The 17,890-nt window shown below is 38.2% G+C and overlaps 2 protein-coding genes across 12 annotated transcripts in view; one reads left to right on the forward strand and one right to left on the reverse strand.

Annotated features, from left to right (window-relative positions):
• SAMD3 (sterile alpha motif domain containing 3) overlaps nucleotides 1–3,587 on the forward strand; it is a 34,900-nt gene extending 31,313 nt beyond the window's left edge. The window contains exons 7-10 of the mRNA XM_048048100.2: nucleotides 1,318–1,521; nucleotides 1,901–2,072; nucleotides 2,730–2,812; nucleotides 3,085–3,587. Of these exons, the coding sequence (XP_047904057.1) occupies nucleotides 1,318–1,521; nucleotides 1,901–2,072; nucleotides 2,730–2,812; nucleotides 3,085–3,372 (747 nt within the window). The 3' untranslated portion in view covers nucleotides 3,373–3,587. The remainder of the gene's footprint in view (nucleotides 1–1,317; nucleotides 1,522–1,900; nucleotides 2,073–2,729; nucleotides 2,813–3,084) is intronic.
• Nucleotides 3,588–5,376: 1,789 nt separating this feature from the next.
• L3MBTL3 (L3MBTL histone methyl-lysine binding protein 3) overlaps nucleotides 5,377–17,890 on the reverse strand; it is an 87,497-nt gene continuing 74,983 nt past the window's right edge. For all 11 annotated transcript variants that reach the window (XM_048048097.2, XM_048048096.2, XM_048048095.2 and 8 more), the window contains 4 exons: nucleotides 16,323–16,414; nucleotides 10,428–10,591; nucleotides 9,390–9,452; nucleotides 5,377–7,282 (listed from right to left, as the gene is read on the reverse strand). In XM_048048097.2, the coding sequence (XP_047904054.2) occupies nucleotides 7,139–7,282; nucleotides 9,390–9,452; nucleotides 10,428–10,591; nucleotides 16,323–16,414 (463 nt within the window). In that variant the 3' untranslated portion in view covers nucleotides 5,377–7,138. The remainder of the gene's footprint in view (nucleotides 7,283–9,389; nucleotides 9,453–10,427; nucleotides 10,592–16,322; nucleotides 16,415–17,890) is intronic.

The raw sequence follows: 17,890 nt of genomic DNA on the forward strand, positions 1-17,890 counted from the left end.
GCTATCCCCTCAGCCACTTAGAGGAGGGTACGGGACCAAATCATCTGACCCGCTACCTCTGTTCCTGGGCAGTGAGGAAGAGGACAGGAATGCCCAGTCAGGCTGCTCACAAACCAATGTTACTATTCAATTAAATCTAAAATACACTATTAAAAAGAGAGCAGACTGTGCTGATACAACACCATCCTATCAAGGGCCAGGGGAGTAGATGTAGGGGTTATGGTAGTAAACTGTCCCGCATTCAGAGCTGTTTTCTTCCCTGATAACAATGGCTATTGAAATCCATGGATATATAGTCGGAGGGAGACAATTTTTTACTTGTATATCTTGTGCATCCTATTTTTGGAATTCCACATGTCCAATTTAAAAAAGGGTGTTAACCAGAAAATTAAATTGCACATAGAGAGCAGTTTTGAATGCTGTATGTTTAGCAGTTCTGTCTTAAATGTTCTGGGAAACAAAATCAGGTGTCTCAACTTGTATTGGCTCTGGCCCACAGGCCACCACTGGCATAGATGACAGCTGCGTCAGTGACAGTGCTTTTGGGAAAAGCCAGTGTAAAAGCAGCTTGAGAGTGGTAATCATACTAACAATGCAACTGTATGTGTTCTCAGCTTGTTTCGATGGACAAATTCACTGCTTCCTCTGATAGAAACTAAACAGCCTCAGGCTACAACCACAGATGCACTGCTTTGGATAGCCATCCCTCTTCTGAGTAATTACTGTTTGTGGAATTACAGCAGAGACAATATTGATAATTTTGAGGAAAATCATTAATTATATCTTCAAGTATGAAGTAACATTAACTGTCAAACTAATCAACTAATGGTTTCCATTAAGGATTTTCTTTCTCTTAGTTCTTCTGGTCTCCTTGGGTAAATACTTCAGTTGCGTGAATGTGGAAGTTTGTATGAGTAAGAAGAAAATACTTTTTCTCTTGGCAATATAGAGCTGATATTGCTAAAGGAGTAACACTGAGACATCATTAGAAATGCCTTCTAATTTCCAATAAATCACAATTAGGCAAACCAAGCACAGGCACAGGAATCTCATGAATCTCCTCTAATATGTAATTTGAGCTTGGGAGACCTGGCTGGTAGCTCTATTACTATATGAAAATAGATCTTAATACAGCTATTAGAGCATGAGGGTGAATCTGCAGAGCCAGTACTTAAGCCACATTACAGGTCCTTTCTGCTGAGCTTTACAACACTTTCATGTAGTCTCCAGTGTGGACTGACATCAAATCACACAGGTCCCACATCAGATAAAAAGGATAGCAGATTTGTTACAATTCTCTCCTTCATTTGTTGATAGGATGATCCTGCTTATCTTGAAGGTGATGCAATGTATGCGAACATTAACTGGCTGAAGCAAGAATATATGAAAACTCAGAGAAACTGGAAAGAAGTGAATGACAGAATGAATGCAACAATACAAATACGAAGGAAGATGATCACTGATAAGGCACCTTTACAAGACATTCTTAGACTATTTCCTTTCTTAAGATGCCCTTATCAGGTAACAGATCTATACTTAATAATGGCATTGAGTTTAATATGATAAGTGTGATACAACTGTGGGCATGTATCTTACTGGATGTTTCTAGTGAAATATTCATCAACGTTCTTCTATTTAACCTATTGTATTTTTACTGCTAACACCACTTTAAAAGACTCACCAGTTAAATATGCCACACACAACAGCAGTGAGTTATTGGAAGTACTTTGTTGATACTTGATGTACTTCTTTGGAAAGAAATTAAACTATCACCTCATCCAGTTTATAGATCTTATTTTACTGAGCTAGTCTTACCTTGTCTTCAAAGCATGCATTTTATTTTGTTTTTAGTTTTGATTTTGAGGATTGCAATAATACTTTTTTTTTTTTCCTTTTTTAGCTCTTTCGGGAGTTCCAGGTTCTTACACACATGAACGTTTATCAGAAAACAGTTGAGATTTTGGAGATTTATTCAGAAAACATTTTATCTTTGTATCTGGTGAAGAATAATCCAATTACCATTATGCTGCAAGAAAATCTGAAACAGCACACAGAGGAAGACATTCTAAAATGTCAGTACAAATCTTCTGTTCTCTGAATATCTGTTCTGGTCTGGATGGGATGGAGTTAATTTTCTTCATCGCAGTTGGTATGGTGCTGCATTTTAGATCAGTGACCAAAACAATGCTGGTACCACACAGTAATGTTTTAGCTGTTGCTGAGCAGTGTTTGTACAGCATCAAGGCCACCTCTGCTTCTCACTCTTCCCCCCAGTGAATAGGTTTGGGGGCTTATGCAGAAGAAGCTGGGAAGGGACGTGACCAGGCAGATGACACAAATTAACCTCCTGAGTTGGAAGGCACCCGCAAGGATCATTGAGCCCAACTCCAACTGATAACTGGGTAGGAGAGGAGTTTGGGGGTGAGCAGTGGTGGCAGAAGGATTATCCAGCTCACAAACTCCACTAGAAGCCAGGCCTAGCATAAGAGAAATTTAATCATAATATTGACTTTATGAGTGTGATGAATGATTTAAATACTGCTGCGCGTTGCCAGCTGAGGCACCTAAACCTTTACTGTGGTACAAAGTACTCTTCAAAAGGGACTGAGCAGCAGTTCCACTGCTAAGCTGTTAGCTATTTCATAAGCCACAGTTTGTTTTTCCAGGATGATACCAGAGTGCCAGATTGTTTTCATTTGTAATTTAGTAGAAATCCTTGCCTTTGACAGACATGAAGATGACGGCTGCATGTTTACTTCTGCCAGATGTCTTTGGAGATGACTCGAGTCTGTTTGCTGCAGTAAACGAGGAGGTAGGAGACAGCACCACTGGTTGTGGTCTCTTGCTCATATGAGCTGCCTGGGCACATCCCTTGGCCTTTTGGTGGTTCAGCTTAGTTCCTGGAAAAGGATGATGTTAGCCTGCCTTTTGGATAAAGAGCAAATACTAACAGAAATGCTAGTTAAATTCCAAGCAGTGTTATTAGGCTTACTGAATTCTCTGAGATGTTGTTACAATTTACAATTCAGTTCACCAATGTGCTGCTGTGACATCATTTGAAATATTTTTTTTTTTTTTATTTAGGTGAAGGTGGTGACACCAGTGTTGGAAGTTAAAAATCCCTTCAATGTGAATTCATGTGAGTTTGCTCTGTATGTAGAAAAACAAGAGGTAGCCCAGCTTGAGGACTGCACCACAGCCCTGGCAGCACTGGTGGCTGCATTTTACGTGTTTGATATCCCGTGCCCAAACAGAATCTACAGGACACTGAACTTCCTGGAGTCCCTGGTCTTTGAGATGAGGTGTCCAGCATTCCTCCCAGCTCAGGTAAAGAGAGGGCTGGAGATCCCTGAATATCCCACTATTTGCTAGTGTGCACAGCACTCGTCTCAGGAACATTTTGTCAAAATAAATCCCTTTGTTGTGAAGATGAATCAGTGCCATTCTTTCTAGTGAAAGTGTATGTATATTTGTAACAATTATGTTTAATACTGCCATTTTTTTTTATTGTACTGGATACTTTTATAAAAATCTGAAATCTGAGCATTTTCTTTATTTTAAATGGCAATTCTAGAACAGCCTGGAAGTATTAGAGAAAATAAAATTTTCTAGATTACTACATGTGTTGTGTATTTTTTTTCCACAGAGGATTTTACAAATTCAGATTTTTGACCATCAGAATTTAAAAAACATACTTGTGAGTTAGTGAGCACTTTGCTGCTTTAGATGCTAATATATTTAATGTCCTGAAGCAACAGAAATTAGATTTACTGGTTACCACTCTCACTAGATTATGATCATATGATCATTGAAACTACTTAAATAGTTTTGTATTTTTTTTTAAATGCTGGGCCTGATTTACAGTTTTGCAGGATGATGACTTTTCTTTCTTTTCTCCATGCATGAAATGTTCTTTTCTTCTTTCTTTTAATATTAATCCTAAATTTGCTAAATAAGGATTTTGAGATGAGCTCTCAAAGTAGCAAAAATGACTTATCTGGGATGCTGCCATGTGCATTTGTAACCACAGATTTGGCAATGGGGAATGAATGCTTCATTTTCTTTCTGAGTTTGCTTTCCAGAACAGAGCAGCCTTTTCCACATGTACATGTCCCATCTGCCCATGCAGAACAGAGGCCCTCTCCACTCCTTTTCCGCAACATCCTCTTCTCCCTAACACCTCTTAACTCCTTAAGCCCCTTGTACGTCCTGAAATCCCATGGGATTAGAGCCTGATAGTGGGTGGCTTCAGACAGGCTCCTAGTGATGGAAAGAGCAGCTGCCAGCAAACTTGACCTGTGCTTTAATTAATCTACACAGAATAGCAAATAGCATTTTATTAAAACACTACATTCTGCTAAAGAGCTCCATCTCTCACCAGTTCTAAAAGTGCCCATACAGGCAAAGCAGCATTTGTGGTCACCACTATTCCTCACACCCAAACACAAAGCTTGGAAGACTGCAGTTTTCTTAATCCTTGGATGTGCAAGAGTGCGTCCAGCTCAGAGATTACAGTGGGAGACTGCAGTATGAGAGGAGAATACTGACTGCATTTAATGGCCAGACTCTCTTGCTAAAGTTTTTGGATTTTCACTTGCCTCCCATGGAAATTGTGGGATATCCTTAGCCCATGTAACTGCTGGGTCACCTCCAATACAACACTGAAAACCATTGCAAATGCCATTTTAAAGATTCAGTAGGTGTCCTGAGTACATTTAGTTTCCTAGTGCATTTGTTAGGTGTAGTCCTTGTAACAGAAGTTGCTATACCCTATTACCTCATCACATATACAAAAGTGAAGAATGTACTAAGTCCTCATTAGTGAAGTGATAGCTATGTGAATAAAAAGTTGGGCTCTGCATCATTTAAGTGAGATTTTCTTCTATATCTTCTAAACAGTATTAATTCTAAACCATTTCTTTAAACCACAGTACTCTGTACTGTGGTATACAAAAACAGGTAGTTTTACTGTGTACTTAGGTATACAAAATCTCAGGAAGCTGCTAAGCAATCTCTGTTGAGTGGCAAATCAATGGTTCTCACTGAAGGCTACAGAGCTGGCACATGAGAGAAAGCTAAACACAGAAGGTGAGGGTTCAAGGAAATGAACTACACGAAAGGGCAGAAGGAAAGAAAACGTAACAATTTGGCATTTTACTGTTCTGCATAGGCAACCTCAGCTGTTGGCAGTGACAAAACCCAGGTCCATAAATCTCAGGTGAGACTGGGTTTGGGGCAAGGTCGGACAGCAGCAGCTAAGTTGCGCTCTCAAACTCATGGCCACATTGAGCTACAGTGAAGAACTACTCCACGCCACCCTCTGGAATACTTAGGTTCATCTGGGAATCATGGGCATACACAAATGTAACAGACAGCTCCAATTCAGGTTTTATTTATTGTAGTACAATAAGAGTGCAATTTGACTGTACAAATATTGAACAAAATGTAAAAATATTATTTATGCAATGCTATGGAAGGAAATTAACAGAGCAATGCAACTTACTTCATACTGACCCTGTTTTACCTCACATTATGGCAGGTACCAGTCCCCAAATGTGATCTGGAAGGGGCACAAAGAGTTCTTGAAATCTTGAGGAACTTCAGCCAAAGAACAGCCTAGCAAAATCTGTGTGAAAATTTAAAATTCTCCAAGTTCTGTGCAACAGAAACACTGTTTGTTCATAACTCCACAGACTGAGCAACTGCCCACCTCAGCGCTAAGGAGAGGGCTGCCAAAAGCTTGATCCAATTCTTCTCTCTCTCTCCTTGCAAAAGCAAAATTCTGGTACAGTCCTCAATATACTGGTAGCTAGGCTTTCCTCAATTTAAAGTGCATCCGGCTTACATCTTACGTATATATACCATGTGCAACAACTTTCCCTGACAAATTGTTATAATAATCCTCCAAGAAAGATGGTTGCCTCACTTAAGTACCTGCTAGTGGAATCTGCAGTCTTGCTAACGACCTGCTGAAATCCATGCCTTTTACCTAGTTCGTGCCTATGCACCATATGTGTTTAAGTGGCCTTTTCCTCCATGCTTTGGCTTTCTCCCTATGCCTCACTCACTTTTAAATCAGACTTTCGAACTAGGAATTGGTGGGTTAAGTAATTTTCCCACCTACTGCGAAAACAATCCTATGTTGAATATAAAGCCAGAGTAGCAGTCCTAGCTTAGCACACTGTTTTTCTCCACTGTTGTGGTAAGTATACTGGAGACTAGCATGTGCAGACACGAATAAATATGTTTTTTTTTTTTTTTGATAATAGTATTACCTCAAAATACAGTTATTTTCCTTCATGTGCTGAAGGACTGTAGCACGCTCCCATGTAAAAGGCTGGGGCTCTATTGTGCAGCGTAAATGAAAGTCTTCTATGAAGTCAAACTTTATTTTTCAGTTGCAGCCTTCTCTATACTGATCTTTTGGTAAAATACATTAAAGATGCTGGTGGAAAAACTCACGTAACATTTTTGTAATCGTGCAAAAGTAAAAACATTCAGTTATCAAAAAAGCATTATAATTTCAACCCCAACAAGGTTTGTTTTGTTTTGTAACAAGCAAACAGACAGTTTTATAATCTGCAAAGTCATATGCTGTAGCATAAAGTGCCACATATGTAACATTAACCGTTTCATTTTTAAACTATGGCACAAATTCATATTAGCCATAACAGTCTCATCTGGCTACCTGTAGCCTAATTTTTGGCTAATCATTTTTTATTTTCATAGTATGAAGTAAATGCTACTGAAAAGTAAAATGGGTACATGAAGTAGAATTCAAGAATTCTTAGAAAATATTAACGTTCCCTTATATAATACAGCATAAATAATTAATGTTTTCTTGATGTCCAGAGAGAGTTAGGGATCCTAACCATCCATGGAGAATTAGCGCCATTAGTTTGGTAAATAAGACTAGCTGACTTGGTTGTTACACAGTACCTTCTTAAAAGCTTGCGCACTTCCCAGAAGGATTCAGATGTGTACTGGCTCTAGGAGAATATAAATAGTCCACCAGTGCCGAACATACTTTGCTTCCTTTCTGAGAGTCCTTACTCAACAATTCTAGTGAGTCTTTGTGCTTTGAATAAAACATGAGCTCCAGTGGAGAAAGCTGGCTTGTACACATTTTCCATTATCTTCAAAGTTCATTGTGTGAGTTTTTCTCTGCAGCTTTGAACATCAGAATGGAATTAAAGATTTTTAGGGCTGGTCCCAGTTTAATGCTCATTATTTTGACAATGTCTGATTGGGTCATTAGCAGAAATGCTTCTCCATCAATTTGCTTTAAAAGAAAAACACAAAAAGCTATTAATAGGTCTGACAGTGCAGCAGTATAGATGTTTCAGAAAACATGAAAAGAAAATTCCCAGACAGCATAAAGGAATGGCTGGATACAAATGCTTTCAAACTTCAGGATAGCTTTGCTATAAACTTTTTAGACAGATTAACTAGTCAAAAAGAACAGGATGATGATCCTCTTTCTGCTTGAAAATAACTGTCTGGCTAATTTTTAGCCAACCTGTTTTTATTTTCATACTGACAGTATAAAGTAAAAGCTACTGAAAAGTAAAATAGGTAAACGAAGTGAAACTCAGCAGTACTGTAGCACAATAACTGTTTTTGCCATCTTAGCTACTCCTTGTATGCAAGCCTTCATACGAAAGTTTCTAAATTTTACTCCCAGCTAAAGAACTGGAACCCTCTTCAGGCCGCTCTTCTCTGTTCATTCAATAGCATATTAAAATGAATTTGGTCACAGATGTAAATGTGGGCTTGAGTAGGTAAATCTGCTTCTGGTACAAACACAACACTTATTTTTTCCTCCTAGTTTAGTAGTATTGTTAGTTTAATAAACATTACAAACAAATGTTCTCTGTAAGCAAATCATTCTGTCACCAGGGGTGCTAAATCTGAACGTGAAAGCCATGAGGCAAGGCCTTCACTTCCCAGGGCTTCACTGGTGCAAACACTTCCTTTTGTAAACTTCAGGTCATTTTGGTATCTGTAGCAACTTTTCAGTGTAACATAAGCAAGACCGCTAGGCCTAAAAGCCAACTGTGGTTAAATTAGGAGCACTGCTTAGGCTTGGAGATACTAATTTGAGATAGAACTAGTGTAATTAATTTCCTGAAAAAAACAGAACATGAGCTTTCCCAATCATACATGCTGCTAAGGCAGAGTGCAAGGTACACCGCAGCATGCACCGCAGCACTGCAAGCTGAGAAACGCTGCCGTGAGACCAGCACCACGTAGTTACGACAATTGCTGGTGACTCATGTTGTGCACGGAGCCAAACTGGGTGGACTCAGAACCAGAAGTGTGGCAATGTGGGGGTGCCCAGCTTTTTGCAGCATCTTCATAGAAGCAGGATGAGTGTTCATTTCCAAAGCAGAAGTTTGAACAAACACCTTCCACCTACTGAAAGACCTTCAGTTGTATGCTTGAAAGGGTATTCCAGAATGAACTTCTTTCAGTCCCTTTTGTGAGAGCTAGAGTTAGTAGGTGCATGCAGTATGACTGCCCCGTAAACCATATGGATGCCAGCCAGTCCATGCTGGTTGGTCTCACTGGCAGGGAATGCTCCTGGAGAGATTTAATTTATTACTCACAGACAAATCGTCTGAATCTTAAAGAGGGCATGTATTTTCTTACATCTCTGAGAATTAAAGTGTTTAGCATTCATCCATTTCTGTGGCACTTCTTATGTGCTGGCTCAATCAGCAGCATGCCAGCTATTATTGATCTTTAAATTAATTGGAGAGACATCCTAAGTGACACAGAGGATGAGCTAGGCCTGCATACCTGCTACAACTGTAAAATGCCTAAAGTCTAAGCAAGTACAAAATGCCTAGAGATGCTACACATCACTCCTTTGTTATATAACTGTAACAGTAAAATCTACAGCCTGAAACTTCTGACAAAGGAGAGGATTAGCAGGGCCATCTGTATACATTTTCCTCAGAAGGTGCATTTACATTCTCAAGTTTAAGAAGTGCCACAATTATTCTTCACTGGACTGTATGGCTGACTTGGGATATTACAGTATTATACTCTGCCCATTCAGGTGGTCTGGCTGAGATAAACACCTGAACTATTCACTCCGGCACTTTGTGATCAAATAACCTTCTTGGAACTAAGCAGTAACAGAAGTAGCAAACCTCTGACAGGAAAAGCAAGAGTCAATACAGATTATAAACATCTATTGTGCCAAGAAGCCCTTTACTTCCCACTCCATGAGCTGCAAAATGACCTAATCTCCCACATATATGCTTCTGACTTCAAACATACACTTCATCCAAACAGTTTACATGTGTTTTTAGTGACAAAATAAAATTAATCTTTCCATTAAGCTTTGCGCTCTGTGATTTTTTGAAATAAAATTCACCCACCTCATCTTTAAACACCTTGCCATGTTCCTCACAACCTGGTAAACTCCGTATAAATTCAGAGACCTGCCACCAAAGAATACAATTATAGATTTAGTAAGACTGGGGTCTTCTCAAAGTAATCTTAAAGGTTGACAAACATTAAAGCAAAGGTTTCTAGCTGTTTTTGCATCCTCTAATTAGGTACTTCACATTCTGTCAGTGCACAGAGTCATGCAGCTAGGTGTGTAAGGACAAGATTAATGGCTACTCCCTCACAGTCAGTCAGGTTACTCTACCTATGCACATCCAGAATCATGAATCCTCTCTTTGCACAAACAAAAATGTCTGCTGCCTTCCTCTCCTTTTATTCTTTGCACCAGAGGGACTAGCAAATCTTTTCTCAAATTTCCCTTTTTTCTTCTGATTAGAGGAGATACAACTGTTCCATCCACAGAAAAGTGCCTTAGTCACAGGCACTTCTAAATGTAAAGCAGGGACTAGAACTAGATCCTCTCTGTCCAACCATTACTATACACCTGAACAGTGATGGGGGTTTGATTTTGAAATTAAATGTCATGGTTTGACCATAACCATACTATTTGTATACAGACTACACTGTCACCCTCCATAACAGTGTGCCACATCCAAACTAAGTACAGGGAATAGTTCTTGGTCCATGACCCCTAGACCGTTCCCACAAAATGTTTGTGAGGGTGCTAGATGTCATTAGTGTGGACCTTGTGCACATGCTGGGCCATACACTTAGTATTGCTCTTTTCCTCTTTAACCCCAGTGAAAATATATACATACATATTTATTTGTGCATCTGTATCTATGCCTATACCTGTATCTATACATGTATGAATTAATACTTACTGCTTTTATGGCTTGATGGCAGCTGAATGAGAATTTTGAGGACCTGTTAAATTAAGTCTGGCTGTCTCTAATCTTCTGAGTACTAATGCATTATCAGTAATTTATGGGGTTAATCTATAGCTCTGAATAAACCAAGAAGTTGAGGGTGTTGGCAGTGAGACAAAAGATACAGGGAAAACCTACCTCATCTGTACTCCACTTAGAAACTTTACTGGCTGGGATCCCAGCTACACTTGGAAGGAGCTTGCTGTGCTGTTCCCAGCGCAAGGGTAGGCCAGGGATTTGCAGTTTTGAAGACACAACAACTGGTTGAGAAAGAAGCCTCTGGGTGTTGGGTTCTTCAGTATCTTCAACAGAAAGTAATAAATAAGGATTAAATCCCTCATTTGGTGATGAGATCGGTCACAGTAAATCACATTCATTTCTATTAATATACATGGGCCTCCCTACAAAAGCTGTACAATTTTGCTTACACCAGAATTAGAGTACGATGAGTATTCTTCCAATAGTATGACTGTGATTACATAGGCTCTGTATAAATGTAACTACTCTTACAGGGAAAAAATCTCCTTTAACACAACACAATGCTATGCTAACATGCTATGCTATGTGATTTGGCATGCTATGCTATGTGATTTGGCATATCACACCATTGGTCACATAATTTTAAATATTTTGATACAATAATTAACACCCACTTTTAATAGTTATACAGTACTACAAGAACTAGCTTAATGCCAGGGTTGAGCTGTAAAACTTCATCAAAACCAGCACTGCACTGCTATAAAATTCCAAGTGAATCAGTTGAACAGTTCCAGCCCACACAACATTTATGCCTCATCCACAACAAAATGTTTTTCAGTTCTTCTGAGAAAAAAACACAAATGTCTGCAAATTCCCTGCTCCCACTTTAACTGAATGTTTTATTTGGAAAATAACATTTAACTCCTCCATGATGCTTTTTTTTTTTTTTTCCTTTTTCCTTTTTATTTCTTGCAAGGTCATTTCCCTTTTTTATCTCACCTATCCATTATGGAAGGAAGGAGGCTCCCACTCCACCTGCCTCAAAGCTAACGTACAGGTGGGAGGGTGGCTTCCGCCACATGCTGCTGTTGCTGTTTGGAGAACAGCAGCAGTTGCAGATGTGTGTAGGAAGACAGTGAAGAGTCATGCCTTGAATGATGTCAAACTGCATATGACATCTACATTCATTTAGATCCATTGCAAATGCAAAAGCAACAAACCTGCTGTGAACTCAGGCCTGAATGCCTCCCTGTTGCAGAGTAAAACTGTGGACAACATCTGGAATTCATTTCTGAATGAAACAGTCAAAGAATCTATATCTAATATTCCTTACTATCATTACTTCATACAGTCACTCACAAATCTCTATGCTATTCTTGTTTGGATTGTTCACTTCTATTACAGCTCCATTCTATTCCAATTTTTGGGAAGTTGCTATTATTCATAGATCTCTCTATTCTTACTGTTCTAGTTTTCATACATTTGTGCCCAACAACTAGGGCACAAATTCCTATTACAGATTTCTGCCATCACAGTGGGATCAGTTTGAAATATATAACGTGGCCAACATAGGAATTTATTACGTTAGTGTTTTAGTTCAGGTTAGGAGCATGTATTTGAAGTGAAATTCCTCATCTTCTCTACTTATCTCACCTTGGTTCACAGCATGAAACAGGCTCAGTTTATTTTGGATGAAACTAAGCTAGGTTACGCTCTAGGAGCACACCTAGCGTGCTCCAGTCACTAATGGGCAGGCAGTGCATGAGAGGAGTAAAGCCCAAGAAATAATCCACCTGAAATGGGGCTACAGTACATACTGTATCTTCACTACCACATGATTCACTTTACAAATCTGCTTCTACTGGGTAATATTACTCACTAATTAATGTAGAAGCAGCAATAGCTGTTCAGACCTAACAAACTGCTAAAGTAGTAAAGCAGTAAAACTGCTATGAGAACAGTTTCTTTTGGGTTGGGAAAGCGCAGAGGAAGAGAAAGAGATGCTATATTAGTAGAAATATCAGCTCTGCAGACTTAAAGTACCCTGCTGCTACACTATGGAGGGTATTATTTGATGGAAAAATAACAACAAACTGAAACTAGCTCCAGCCTTCTAATTCCAGCATCTGCATACCTGCTGCCATTGCTCCTACTTGTAAAGATAAGAAATGTCTCTGCAGAAATGCTGCAACAAATCCAATTTTTTTCACTATGAATTTGGTCTCTTCCACATCAGTTGTCATCTTCGTATCTTAACCAATCTGCTTTTTAAGCTCACATCAGCAGACTGCAGCATGTCTTTTTCACTTCTTAAACTTGCTTCTCCTCCTCTCTCTATACAATCTTGCTGATTCTCCCGAGAGAATAAAAAGGGGAGGTGGAAGGGGGAAAGGAGGGGGAAGAAGCAATTCTCCCTCAGCTGGACCTGCCCTTTCCTATCACTTCATTAACCCAATCCTTCTCCTCTGCTATCCCTGATGCATGTAATTTTTGTGCTCACCTTTTCCCTCAACCTTGCTCCAATGATCCCATTCCACCAAACTCTCTATAACTGCTTTTAATTCTCACTCTCCCTTCCTCCTTCCCTCCAATATTTCCCACCACTATCATGTTGGCTACTCCAACCTGTAACCTCAGCGTCATCTCAATTCAGACCTTACTGAAGGCGATTTCAAAGCTCTTCCCAGTCTCTTTCACCAGTCTCTCCAAAACACTGCACTATAGTTCTTCCCAAACCCAGCAACTCCGAACTCCCTTTCTTTTGGGTTCTTCTGGTCCTTCAGCTTAATTCTGGTTGCTTTCAAGACCTATCCTCACTTTATATCCAATATCCATTATTCCAAAGTTTACTCTTTCACCATTTAGTCAGTATTGTCAGTCCACTCATTATATTTTTGTGGTCTTCATTTTTTTCTATCATATACTTACTCTTGGAAGTGATATCCTTAAATGTCTATCAACACATCACTATTGTTTAAATTTTCCTTAGAGCTTATTTCTAAAAATCTCAGTGACAAAAAAATAGTCTTGCAAGGCAGCAAACCTATTGAATGTGAAGCTTGTTTTACCAAACAATATATTTCTCATTGCTCCTTGAATCATTTCCCTATCCCTAGCTCAGTTTTTTTTTTTTCTAAAAAATATCTTAAGAGTTGAGAATAAAATTATATTAGGATTTTTTTTTTTTCCATTTGCAAAGCACGTAATGCATTGCTATGGTAAAATAAATAACAGATAACAATACTGTGCCAAGAATATTCCAATCAAAGTATATGTATTTATGCATATGGCTACAATCCATGTGTATAATACCAGACTTCTGAGTTTTTTCATCTAAAAGCTCTACCCACTTCATGCTCTGGTCTTCCTTGTTCTGCAAGCCCTGCTTTCCAGGAAGAGGAAAATCATGTTTGTGGACCAGATAAAACACGTGATATACTCAAAATAAAGTCCCGGTGTGAAGTCCCAGTTTGGACATTTAGGAGAACAGGACCCTGAAGTGCCCCACCATGTGTTAACCAGTTTCACCACAGATGCAGAGGATTCCTTGCATCAGGTAAGTGAAGAAACAAAATCTGCTTGCCAGAAAGATATTAGAAACCCTTTTAATCCTGACCACTGCTCTTCTCTGATGACATTCTGCTTCAGCATCAATCCACCTGCCTCTACCTTCTCCATGCTTAAGAGGGCCTTGTTACCCTTCTCTCTGAAATGTCTTCCTTACTTCATCTTTATCTTCTTAGTTTGATCCCTTCCAATAAAATAACCTAAAATTTCGAAGAAGCCAAGAGGCAAATGCTTTTTTTGCATTTAGGAGAGACCCTTAACGCTGCTCATGCATGTTCTAGCTCCAAGTCTATATCAGTGTTTCAAACACAGGATTTGTATCCATAAATAATAATAAAAAAGAAGTATAAAAGGGCCTTGATTTCAGCGGTGCTCTTTAGCTCCAAATAATCCTTCTCCAAAAAAAGGGATGAAAGAACAGTACACATTTTATAAAGTATTAGTGCCACAAATCATGCCACAAAATTACATGTACAGAAAGAAAGTAAAGAATCACTTTGTTAAACAATAATACAAGTGTTCTAGTTTTACAAATCTAGTCATGTAGGACCATACACAGAAATGCATACTAAGTAGTAAGCAAAGTGAAAATACTCAAATAGTCAATTCTGCCAAAATCAAAATGCTTCATAAAATCAGACCATTTTTTCTTAGACTACATGAAGACTTTCTTACAATTTAAAACACTCAGAACGATTTTTTATACTGCATTATATAATGCAGCATCACAACAGTATGTTTCTATTCTGCTGAAACAAAGTACTTCAAATGACCAAAAAAATTCATCTGTTTTAGAAAGAGTCTTCTTTTAATTCATTTTCTCCAGAATTCTGCACTACATTATGTTTCAGAACACTGTAACAACTTGGATTTTTACACCTCTTGTAATAGACAGATTCTTTCATATTTCACATACCCTTCAGAGTGCCTCTTAGATCCATTTGAAAAGTGCTGCCAGACAAACGAACTTTTAAGGTAAAAGGAATATATCAGAGGTTAATAATTAAAAATCAAACACTGCCTTAAGTTTTATTTTTATGTGATGCTCAACTAGTCTAGCAGAATTTTCAGGTTTTTATGAGAATGAGCTCACTTAGAAAGTAAGAAATGTAGCCCTTAAAGAACCACAGTTACTCAAGTCTTACTTAAGATTTCTGGACAAAGGCCTTACAAATTTTGTGTTGCACAACAAACTGTTGAAAAATAAATCTAAAAAGTTATGGAATTAAAATATCAAATTAAGAGCATCTAGCTTCTCATTGAACTTGTATGAATTGACATATTATTGCAGCAAAAGCTGCTCTGAAACAATATGCCATTTCAGTTCAGGAACTAAATAGCCTGACATACTAAGTCTCACTCACAGCAAATAATTATCAAGGGTAAGACTGTAATGTTCTGGTTTTGTACTCTGTTCTTTCTGATGAGGATAAAAATGAGTAATGAACAGCCACCTCAATCTGTCCAGCTGGATCTGTACAGCCAAGAGTTTTGACACAGTGTTAAATGAAAACTTACAGAATCAAAAAATATGTCCGAGCTGTGGACATTTCCACGTTCCATCATAGGGACCTCTGGAGACCCTATGATGGAACGTTCTGTTGATAACAAAACATTAGACTAGGTTATCCAGGGTCTTGTCAAGCCAAGTCCTAAATATTTCCAGCAAAAGATATTCCAACTCTTTTCTGGGCAGCCTATTCCAGTTGTTCTCATGGTGGAAAGTTTCTTCCTTATATCCAGACAGAACTTCCTCTGAAGCAATTCATGCCCATTGCCTCTTACCCCACCACTGTGTATCCTGAAGCAGAGGGCTCATTTACCTTCTCTGTAATACCTTTCAGTTACTGGAAGACTCTGAACAAGCCAATTCCTTCAACATTTCTTTATATGTCAAGTCCTTCAACCACCTAATCGTCTTGGTGGCCCTCCACTGGACCGTTTCCAGTTTTTCAATGAAGTAAAAATCTTAGTCTTCCCTCTCTAATTCATATGAAAAGTGCCCATTCTTCATATGGTGGGCTCAAAACAATCAGACTGCACAAAAGACTGAGATGGAGCTGAATCAGTCACTTTAACATTGCACTGTAGCTAATATGTAAATGCGGAGCTTTGCATCTTTGCAAACTTTGCAAAACTTTGCAACTTTCTTCCAATATATTTTTGAAGCAATAAATGAACATAATAACTTTAAAACCCAGACTAGTTTAATTATCTATTTGTAAAACTCAGTGAAAGGAAACATTTTATACCAGCATTCTGTTTGCACTCAATTTTACAACTTCAATAATGTTCTTAGCAAACCCTCTGTTGATTACAAGATAAACACAGCATTGAAAGTGCTGCTGTCAGAAAACTTTTGGACACAAATAGCAAATATGTAAAGCAAGTTGTAATGCAGTTTCATGAAGAATTACAAGGATTGCCACACTTTAGTTCTGCAGATTTTAATATCAAGTGTAAATATCAAAAGTACTGCCAGGTTACCTTTAATTTCATTTGAAATGAGCAGCTTATTTTCTGTCTCCTCTTCCTCACACTCTTTGTTCTTTATGGAGTCCTTTGTCTGTAGTAATCCACTGAGGAAAATAGACATTCATTTTTATTAATACATAATAAAAATCACTAAGCATGATGAAATTGCTTGCTAACAATGCTAGATCATTAACACACCAGGATACCCACACAAGGGACATTGTATCATCATAAAATATAAAAGGGGAGGATCAAATTTCTGACTTACACAGATGGTGACACCAATGCCTACCAACCTGAGTTTTGCAATTAAGGCTTAAGAGTAGTGTAAACTAAAATTCTCTAAATCATATAAACGTACTTGACTTCGTAACTGAAACTAGAAAATACACAAATGAAGGCAGTGGACGTGTTCATGGCAGAAGATGAGAAGAGTAAAAAAGACATATACAGCTGCATATCCCACAAAGCCTTACTGGTTATCCAGGCCATTCTCAGGAGCTGTCTTAAACATCTACTTCTTTTTCTCTACCCAACCTTCATCTCCAACCCAACACCTGTACTGTATTGACACACTGTTGTGCAGGTGTTAATGATCCCACTGGAAATATTTTTACCCTTCTGTTATTTCTTACAGAAATGAAGTTTAGATGAGCTTGCTGACATTATGTGTGTATTTGTTTCCTTCCTTTTTCAGTAACATGAGAACACTAGCCAATTCTTACTAAACCATCACAGAAATAGAGCTCTCAGAGATACTAAGTACATAATGAATATTTTGTTAAAATAGCTGACAGACAGAAGGACCTTAAAGTCAAGACTGTAAGAAAGCCCATTACATGAACTCAGGCTTTACTAAGTACAAGAGAAGTAATCAACAAGAAAACAAGAACTTTACCAACATTCCACAGATTAAAAACAACAACAACAACAAAACAACAAGACACAAGTAGAGCTAAGAACCCGTTAGGCATCAATATTAGCTAACTTCAAAATACAAACCCATAGAAGAAACAGACCTGTTTAATTCCATTACTTACATTTATACCTACTTAATGCAAGTAAGCTTTTGGGAATAAATCAGGTAGGACCTGCAAGTTCACTGACATAGAAAGAAATCTATTTAACACACTATAAATGGCGCAAAATTAACACAACAGATCAGAAAATCTAGCCAAAAGACACAAATGACACAAATAATAATGGTTTGACAGACAATGCCAGTAGTATAGAGGTAGCAGTTAGGCCTTCTTATGCCACAATGGACTTCTCCATAGCATCTTTCTCAGAAATATCACCTCTACTTATTTACTGATTTTTTTTCCCTAACTTCCATAAACATAGAAAACTTCTAAAGAATGATGCTACAAAGTAGTGCAATTAATTTAGAAGCCAAAGTAAATGACTAGTGTAACTCAACATAAGGAACAGAGATCTCCAGAACCTGTGAGGAAATATATATCTTCCTATTTTCTCAAGGACAATTTTTTCATGGAGACTTACATCCAGATATTTTATCACATTAGTTAAATACAAGTTAATATAATTAACTGAAGGTGTTGAAGAAGGGGTTGGAAGAT

This window comes from Anser cygnoides, chromosome 3 (assembly GCF_040182565.1).
Source record: "Anser cygnoides isolate HZ-2024a breed goose chromosome 3, Taihu_goose_T2T_genome, whole genome shotgun sequence".
NCBI classification, from domain to species: domain Eukaryota; kingdom Metazoa; phylum Chordata; class Aves; order Anseriformes; family Anatidae; genus Anser; species Anser cygnoides.